This window comes from Theobroma cacao, chromosome 9 (assembly GCF_053813885.1).
Source record: "Theobroma cacao isolate CCN51 chromosome 9, ASM5381388v1, whole genome shotgun sequence".
Classification (NCBI taxonomy): domain Eukaryota; kingdom Viridiplantae; phylum Streptophyta; class Magnoliopsida; order Malvales; family Malvaceae; genus Theobroma; species Theobroma cacao.
Genome location: NC_142647.1, coordinates 34,666,150 through 34,675,806, shown reverse-complemented (window position 1 = coordinate 34,675,806; position 9,657 = coordinate 34,666,150). Strand labels below are relative to the sequence as shown.

General features: G+C 33.1%; 1 protein-coding gene across 1 annotated transcript; it reads left to right on the top strand.

Annotated features, from left to right (window-relative positions):
* Positions 1–253: 253 nt before the first annotated feature.
* LOC148760883 (putative CoA ligase CCL12) lies at positions 254–5,664 on the top strand. The gene is made up of 10 exons (XM_088809698.1): positions 254–291; positions 2,005–2,133; positions 2,362–2,435; positions 2,528–2,748; positions 3,381–3,475; positions 3,566–3,782; positions 4,006–4,131; positions 4,581–4,679; positions 4,860–5,066; positions 5,312–5,664. The coding sequence occupies exons 1-10, from the start codon at positions 254–256 to the stop codon at positions 5,423–5,425; spliced, it is 1,320 nt and encodes a 439-aa protein (XP_088665824.1). The 3' UTR covers positions 5,426–5,664.
* Positions 5,665–9,657: the final 3,993 nt, after the last annotated feature.

Sequence of the window (9,657 nt, the reverse complement as noted above, 5' to 3'; positions counted from 1 at the left end):
AATCTGGACCTTAAGGAGCCGAGCTATGTGGACATATTTCTTATCAAAATTCGCTTGAGTGGTGGCCCCCCACCTATCCCATATGTCAAGCAGATCGGTGAAGTCATTCTATTTAAGATCAATGTGGACCCTATCGGATAGTGATGAGATGTGATCTTTTGGCAGGCAATCCCCTTCACTTTGTTAGGCACTCACCATGTACTGAGTCACTTCGTATATTCCATCGTAACTCGAAGGTGGCCACGATGACTCCATGGATGCAATTGGATCTACTCTGTCAAAGGCTGTCAGGTGACAAATACTTTTCCTATATGCAAAATTATGATGCAAATATGCATATGCAAAATAAAAATGACAACAAGTTCAGTTAGTACAGTAAATAGGAATTCCAAAAGTTATTCTAATTAAAAGAGATGAATGAAAATAATTAATAGCATGATACCTTTATTACTTTGCAAAGAAGAATTCAAAACAAGGGTATTATGAAATTCCTTCATGTGTACCTAGTCATAAGGTATATTCTCATGGGTCAAGCTCTACCCAAGCAAAGGCGACTCTCGATATTTTACATGTTGAGTTTGGGTTGAAAATGGAACTACAGGTTCCCAAATCGCTCCTCACTATCGTCCACACAGACTAGTAAGGCACCCCGGTCCTCACCCATTACAGGCTTTAAACGGACTGAGTTTGATCTGAGTGGGAGTCTTCACTAGCCCATACGGAGGTTATCACCTCATGAGAGCGTAGCTACTTAACCCCCTCCTAATTAAGGACAAAGCTCGAGTAGAAGGCTTATGCATGAATGCAAGACGTGTCGTGTGTGGGAAGGAATATACCGACCTCGAACCAAAAATCTCACTCCCCTTATCCTAAAATCCCCGTAATTATTAAAAATAATAAAAATAATAGCAAAATAAATGAATGCATTAAACAAAAATATGCAAAGTAAATACTTGATGCCAGAGAAAGCACTAAATTATTTAAGGCTTAGGATAACTTATGATTAATTAATGGCTTGACTCTTTTCGTCCCCAGTGGAGTTGCCAAGCTGTTGTAACGTGTCGGGTCCGGGAACCCGATTGCTAAACGTCTACGAAAATAAAATATCTATGAGTCACCACCAATCTTTTTTTTCTAGGTGTGATTGGCCACCTATTAACCCGATTCTAATCGACAAAGTCCTAAATTAATTTTAGGTCCGTCGAACGAACAAGAACTGGCCCATGTTTATTAAAGATGGGTTTGGGAGTACTGTTATGCACGGAGAAGGGTTAGCACCTCCGTGGCGCCCATTCCATGAACGGTACCATTTAATCTTAACTTATCTTATTGTAGCTTACCCTTTATTTTATTCCTATATTTCCTTAATCCTTGCTTATTAGTTAATTCTTTATTATGTTAACTGATTGAGTCTTTTATTCGGTTTCACGAATGCACATGATGCAATAGTTAAATGATGTTATGATTTGTGCAATTTTAAAAGATGAAGTCGGTAATCTTTTATCGAAAAGTTATTTGTAGACCATCCCAATGTTTTGGTGAAGTCTCGAGAAGAACTCGTCTCTACAACCTATTCAAGGAAATCCCATCATCGAAACTCTCGCCCATTAACAAGATAATCGTGGCATGCTATGACAGGATAAAATGATGATATCTACATGAACCTGATTATTAACTTAGTTGGTTCGTTATTCATGCAATCAAATGTTTAATAATTTAAGGTGATTTATTACTTTATTCATATATTTACTATTATTTATGATTTTTTTTAATGTATATTATTTTTAACAATGATTATTTGAGTTAATGAGTATTGGAGTATAAAGTTCGAATTTATCCGGACGCTTCGATGAAAATCCATCTCGAACTCCGCACCTAAGAAATCCACCAAAAGAGGCAACTCTTTTAATTCTGAATTTCTTGAAGATACAAATTGTAGGGTACTAGTATTGATATGTTTATCACCTCTGTTGTTATTCATGACTGTTTGTCTTTATCATGCAGTCGAGTTGTAGAGGCTTCTCCATGTAAAGCTATCGTGCTCCCTGTGAGTGGGAATGATGTAGGCATTCAATTAAGAGAACAAGACCTATCATGGAAAGATTTTCTGGCCTGTGTCAATCAACATTCAAGGTATGTCTACAATTACAGCTTGAGAGAAGTTTACTAGATCAAGGTATTTCTACAATTACAGCTTGAGAAGTTTACTATATCAATATTGTACTAATAAGTACCTCTTTATCATTCTCATTACCTAAACAAGTATCCATATATTAATTTTACAGTTTCTCAAGTTGATCAGCTTTACATTACTGTCTAACATTGCTGTAAAAGTATTTAATTACATTATATCTGTGGCAGACCAAAATATTACACTCCAACTTATCAACCAATAGATTCTGCAATTAACATACTATTCTCGTCTGGAACCACAGGTGGAAAAATTTGTCACTTCTTTTGTACTTTTTCCTGTTTGTTTCCTTTATTTGTTTGAAGATTTTCAATTATATTTATTGATCTTGACCAGGAGAACCAAAAGCTATTACATGGACTCAACTTTCCCCTATTCGATGTTCTTCTGATGCATGGGCTCACATTGACATCGGAGTTGGAGATGTTTACTGCTGGCCTACAAATCTAGGATGGGTGATGGGACCGATTTTACTGTTCTCATGCTTTCTAACTGGTGCAGCCCTTGCTCTCTATCATGGATCTCCTTTGGGCCGTGGATTTGGGAAATTTGTTCAGGTCAAACCTACAATATTTATTCTTGCCAATGCTTACTGCTTGTGAGGTGTGACTTGAATTCAGTTTTAGTATCCAGTTATTTCAAAGAAAATGCCTATAATCAATGTATAGTAAACAAGTTATAACATACTATAGTTGTATGGGAAAATGCCAATAAGTATGGAAGTATGCATGGCTTATTTCTGGGGCAATCTGATTGATTAGCATACAACCAGGGAAATTTGACCCTCAGGCAAAGTGGAAGGCAACGATTTTGAGCATATCATGCCCTTGGATAAAACAGAACAGTTTGCAGGCCTAAATCCTCAATAACTAATATGCTTCTGACAATATAATGTCCCATACCAATAGCAGTTGTTCAAAAATATTTTTTAGATGTTTATTGGTTTATTCTGGGAAGATGACAAGAACTTCCCTTGGCTTTAGTTAGATAGGCTTTGTGCTATGGACTTCTCTTACAAGAAAAGGAAACGGAAGTAATTGAAATGCATCTTTGATTCGTTTCTTCATTCTGTTAACAAATTAAAATTATTCTTCTTGCTGTGAGTATGAAACAGTGTATAGCATTAATGAACATTATCATACACCATCTAAACTCCAGCTTATTTTATTCTTCATTTATTTTGTTTCAGGATGCAGGAGTAACTGTTTTGGGCACAGTTCCAAGCTTAGTGAAAGCTTGGAAGAATACCAAGTGTATGGAAGGCCTAGACTGGACAAAGATAAAGTGAACATTGTTTCCTTTTTAATCCAAAAGGAACTTTTGCATCAGTAATAATTCTCACAAGAGGGACTTAACAATTTTATATGGCTGCAGATCCTTTGCTAGCACTGGAGAAGCCTCTAATGTTGATGATGACCTTTGGCTTTCCTCAAAATCTTACTACAAGCCAGTTATTGAATGTTGTGGAGGCACAGAGCTAGCATCATCTTACATCCAAGGGAGTCAACTGCAGCCACAAGCTTTTGGAGCATTTAGCACTGCATCAATGACAACTGGCCTAGTTATCTTGGATGAAGATGGAGTTGCTTATGTAAGAACTTAATCTTGAAGCTGGTGCAGTTTCTTTTACAACAATATCCATTCAACTTTTTAGTTCACAAGATTTACGTATCCCCAAACTAATCCTATTATGATCAGTGCGGGAGACAGATGAATAAATTTGTTGCGATAATACTAAAAGAGTAAGGTGTCTCTGAGTGTGTGAGAGCGTGTGCATGCGTGTCTATGTCTGACCTGTTTGACCTTTGTGACAGCCGGATGATAAAGCTTGTGTTGGTGAAGTCGGTTTATTCCCTCTCTATTTGGGAGCAACTGATAGATTGCTTAATGCTGATCATGAGAAGGTTTACTTTAAGGGAATGCCGATACATAATGGAATGGTATGATCAAAATTTTCTTTCTTATGATATTTGCATGGTACAGTCTAAAAGCTGTATGTTACAGAGTGTTTTTATAGCTCCTGGTTAATTTTTCAGATTATATGGTAAATAGTTGGTCAAATGCACTACGAAGGAGGTCCCAAGTTTGAATTTCCCCTCCCTAACTTTAACTATCCAATAAGAAAAGAGTTCCTCTTCCCCACATTGCATTCTCCTTGTTATGCTGCTTTACTATTTTGAAAATGAGGCAACAAATTCTAAAGACATCAATTCTTCCAACCTGAAGATATCACTTTCGCTAAAACCTTGTTAGACTTAAATTATAATATTCCTGTATCACTTGTATGGACTAAGATCAGTTAGAAAATATTCAAGCAACGATTGCTATATAAGTTTTCTTAACAAATGTTTGGAAGTGCTATCTTATGATTTGATATATGCATTGGCAGCGCCTCAGGAGACATGGGGATATCCTTAAGAGAACTGTTGGAGGCTATCTTGTCGTCCAAGGAAGGGCTGATGACACGATGAATCTTGGCGGCATTAAGGTAGTACACCCTCCTGCCTCCTATTTTTAATTGATGATTAAGCAAACTTGAAGATCATTAAACTTTTGTTGTCATTCATACCTAAAATATTTGACTGAGCTTCAAGTATTTGACCGAACTTTAATTTGGCTTCTACATAGTTTTGAAAGCATGAAAATCCTAAACTTCCCTGATCTACAGACAAGTTCTGTTGAAATTGAGCGAGTTTGTGACCGGGCTGACGAAAGCGTCTTGGAGACTGCTGCAGTGAGTGTAGCACCACCAGATGGTGGTCCAGAACTATTGGTAATATTTGTGGTGCTAAAGAAAGGATATGATCACCAACCAGAGAAGCTGAAGATGATATTCTCAAAAGCCATTCAAGTCAACCTCAACCCCTTGTTCAAGGTTTCGCTCTTTGATGTTTTAATATCTAGTCATTATTCTCTAGGCATGAAATTTTTGCAGCTAAGCAAGCAACACTGTATAAATCAATCTGAATGCTTGGAGTCAAAAGTCGAAACTAAAGAGTCATTTCACTTATATGAGAAAGAGTAACTGATTTCCTGTTCAGTTCTCATAGATAAGCTAGAGAGACAATCATGTTTGTTATCGTTGGGGACTAAATTCTACTGCTTTTTGATTGATCACAGGTGAAAATTGTGAAGATAATCCCAGAGTTTCCTCGAACTGCTTCTAACAAATTACTTAGGAGAGTTTTGAGGGACCAAATAAAGCATGAACTGTCTGTCCGAAGTAGAATGTAACGGCAGCTTCAGCAAGGCCTTGCAGCATCATATACCAGATACCAGCAAGAAAATTTGTCTCCCCTTTGTGCATGGATGTGGATGTGTAGAGTATGAAAATTTAGTAATGATTGGTTTTCCCAATCTGTTGTCACTTATCATTGTTATGGGCTCTGATGATGTTGGATTAGACCTGTTAAAGTTAAAGAGCCACCTACGTATACTTCAGAGCAATGCAAATTTGCTTTTCAGTTTACTAAGTTATATTTTCTAAGTAAAAATAAAAAGTTTACATTTGAATTATTATTAGGGTAAAGTTATTTTATCCCAATTTTACTAATAGATATTTGAACAATTACATAACACCTTTCAAACAAAATTTTTGATTATGTTGATGTAACATTAACGGTAATTTTCATTGAGTGGTTACACCTTCATGCAAAATCATTAATCCTATTGATGTTAGTATTGCGGGTTAATCATGCAGATTTTGTAAAATATTTTTTGTTGACTTGAGAATATTTTAAGAATAATAAAAATTTAAAACTTATTTTTTCGCTCACTACTTTTATCTGATATATTAAAAATCTAAACAAATTGATAATGTGAAGTGAAGAATAAGATCAATAATTATTAAGTTATCATGGACTGAGAATTCTTTAATGATGTTATTGACTTTTGCATTTTTAGACTTTAACCAGTTAAAATTGAGTGTCCTTGTATAGATCATTATATATTATTAACATAGTTTTTGCTAATGACCAATTCATTCAAAGGTAAGTTTTTCACATCTCTCATTTTACCAAGACTAGACATGCTCGTGTGTGTATGTATATATATATATATATATATATATATAAAGGAGTCTTCACAACTCAATATTGGTCATTGCATTGTGGAGAAGAAAACCTAATCACCCTATTATAATTTCTCAAACCGACTGCCTCCCCAAATTCCAAAGCTATCACTTCTCTCTTCATCAAATCAATTCAAGCTCAAATGTAGCAATAAATCGTTTCTTTCAAAGATAGGAGAGAGACAAAAGAGAAAGAAAATGTGAAAAATGAAAAAAATCTTGTCTTATATAGAATATGTTATGAAATATAATTTGAAAGAACAATTATAAGGGAAAGTATTTGGAGGGAGAGAAAGTATTTAGAGGGATTAAAAAGATCTTACTCAAGTGTGTATTTACTAATGATGTGAGAGACCTATTTATAAATTAATAATCCTTTATTTAGATAGAATTTATAGGGTGCAGATAATACTAGGAGATTAGATGGATAGATTAAATTCTAATCTTAATCCAATCTAATCTACATTCATATATATATATATATATATATATATATATATATATATATATATATATAACATAAATAGATATTCGTAAAAATATTCATAACACTTTCCTTTAATATCTATTGTATTAAAAATATGCCTCATTGAAACCTTATTAGAAAAAAAACCTCATGAGAAAAAAATTCGAGTGAAGAAAAAATAGTACATAATTCTTTTTAAGAATATACTTTTGAAATATTGCCTTATTGAAAACCTTATCAAGAAAAACCTAATGGGAAAAACCTTGATGAAGGAAAAGAGTATAGTGCATATTTTACTCTTCCTAATGACTGCATTATTGAGATATTTAAAATGTCACATTCCGATCTTTTGTACCAACTTTTTAAATATTACAGTAGGAAGGACTTTAGTGAACAAATATGCTAGATTGTCACTTTTAAAAAAAATTGTTGAACATTAATATCACCCTAACTTAGAGATTAAGTGAAGAAGAATTTTGATGAAATATGTTTTGCTCTATCGCCTTTAATGTATCATTCCTTTAATTATGCTATGCTAGTAGTATTATCCTCATAACGTTGTTGGAATTTTCGTTTTGGTTGACAAGCCAAACGTTTCTCGAATATGTTGAGTTACACATTCATGATTTGCCTTATGAATTACTAAAATTTCTACATGGTTAGAAAAATAGCAACTATAGTTTGTTTTACAGAATGCCATGAAATAGCCGTACCTCCATATATGAATAAATAACCTGTCTAGGATTGAACTTTGTATGGATCATATAAATATCCTGTATCTGCATAACCAATTAAATTTTATTTTGATATATTTAAGTAATATTCATTATTCTTTTGAGATATCGAAGTATATGTTTAATTCCATTCCAATATTTTTCATTTGGAGAAGAATTATATCTTGCTAATAAATTAACAACAAATGATATATCAAGTCATGTATTGCTAGCAAGATCCATTAATGCTCCATTGGCACTAAGATGTGGTACTTCAAGACTAAGAAGTTCTTCATCATCCTCACAATTTCAGAAAGGGTCTTTTTTAACATCTAGTGACCTTACAACCATTGGTAAACTCAATGGATGTGCTTTGTACTTATAAAATAGTTTTAGCACTTTTGCCACATAATTAAATTGATGGACAAAAATTCAATTTGTCAAGTGCTCAATCTAAAGACTTAAACGCAAATTCATATTTCCAAGATCTTTCATCTTCAATTCTTTTTTTAAGTAATCTACGGCTTTTGATAACTCATCAAAAGTTCCAATAATGTTCAAGTCATTAACACAAATAAAACTTATGACAATTTCAGATCTGAATCTTTTTATAAAAACACATGAGCATATAAGATTATTTTTATGGCCTTCTTTCAGCAAATATTCACTAAGACGGTTATACCACATGCGTTTGGAGTGTTTAATCCATATAAAGATTTATTTAATTTAATCGAATAAATTTTTTGAGAATTAAAATTTTTGTACTTTAGGCAACTTAAATCTTTTGGGATTTTCATATAGATATCGTTATCAAGTGAGCCATATAAATAGGGTGTAGCTATATTTATTAAATGCATTTCAATCTTTTCATGTATTGCTAGACTAATTAATATATAATTGTAATTGCATTCACTGAAAGAGAATATATCTTTACATAATCAATACTAGGCCTTTGGGTAAAACCTTGTGTGACAAATTGTGCTTTATATCTCACAATTTCATTTTTCTCATTTCGTTTTTGCACATATACCCATTTATATCCCACTAGTTTTACACCATTTGATGTATGGACAATAAGTCCAAAAACTTCACATTTTGTAAGTGAATTCAGTTCCACGTTATTGCATCTTTCCAAATTGGCCAATCATTTCTATTTCTACATTCTTCAATATATGTAAGTTCAAGATCCTCATTTTCTTTCATAATATTGAGCACTATATTATATACAAAAATATCGTCAACATTTATTTTATTTCTATCCTATCTTTTCCACGTCATGACATAATTTATTAAGATTTCTTCATTTTCAATGATTTCAAGTACTTGAATTTCTTCTAGAATTTTATCAATAATGTTAGGGGTCGCTTATAAAGGTTTTGTTTTCTCTTTCTGACCATCTTGTATATTTGGTCCTTTTCTTTTTTGAGGATTTTATCTTTGGAATCGATTGTTCTCTCATACTTCTGGCGTGCTTTATACTACAAGGACATAAATTCTAATAGGAGCTTTTGTAGTTGGTATATGAGATTTAGTTATTCTTTTTACGTCGGTAAATATGTCTAGTAATTGATTTGTTGTATTTTACAAATAAATCATATTTTGAACTTCAAGTTCACATCAATTTGTGTGAGGATCAAAACTAGATAACGATAATGCATTCCATGATATTTCCTTTTCCAATTACTTATTTTTCTTCCCTTAATGTTGGAATAATTGTTTCATCAAAATGACAATTGACAAACTTTATTGTGAATAAATCTTCTGTTGATGGTTGTAAATATTTAATTATAGATGGAGATTCATATCCAACATATATTCCTAGCCTCCTTTAAGGACCCATCTTTGTGCATCGTGGTGGAGAAATTAGAACATATACCACACACCCAAAAAATTTGAGATGGTAAATATTTAGTTTTCGACATAAACTAATTGTATAAGGAAGAATTTATAATAACTTGTTGGCCTAATGAGTACAAGTGCTGTTGCATCCAAAATGGCATGCCCACAAACAGAAATTGAGACTTTGGATTTCTGAAACAGTGACCTTAAAATTAGTCGAAAGTGTTTAATAAATAATTCTGTTAGATCGTTTTGTGCATAAACATGAGTAACAAGCTGTTCAATGGTTATTTCAATTAATATACAATATTCATTAAAAGGCTTAAGATGTAAATTCACAAACATTGTAAAGATAAATAGTCTTTGATTGTATAATCAG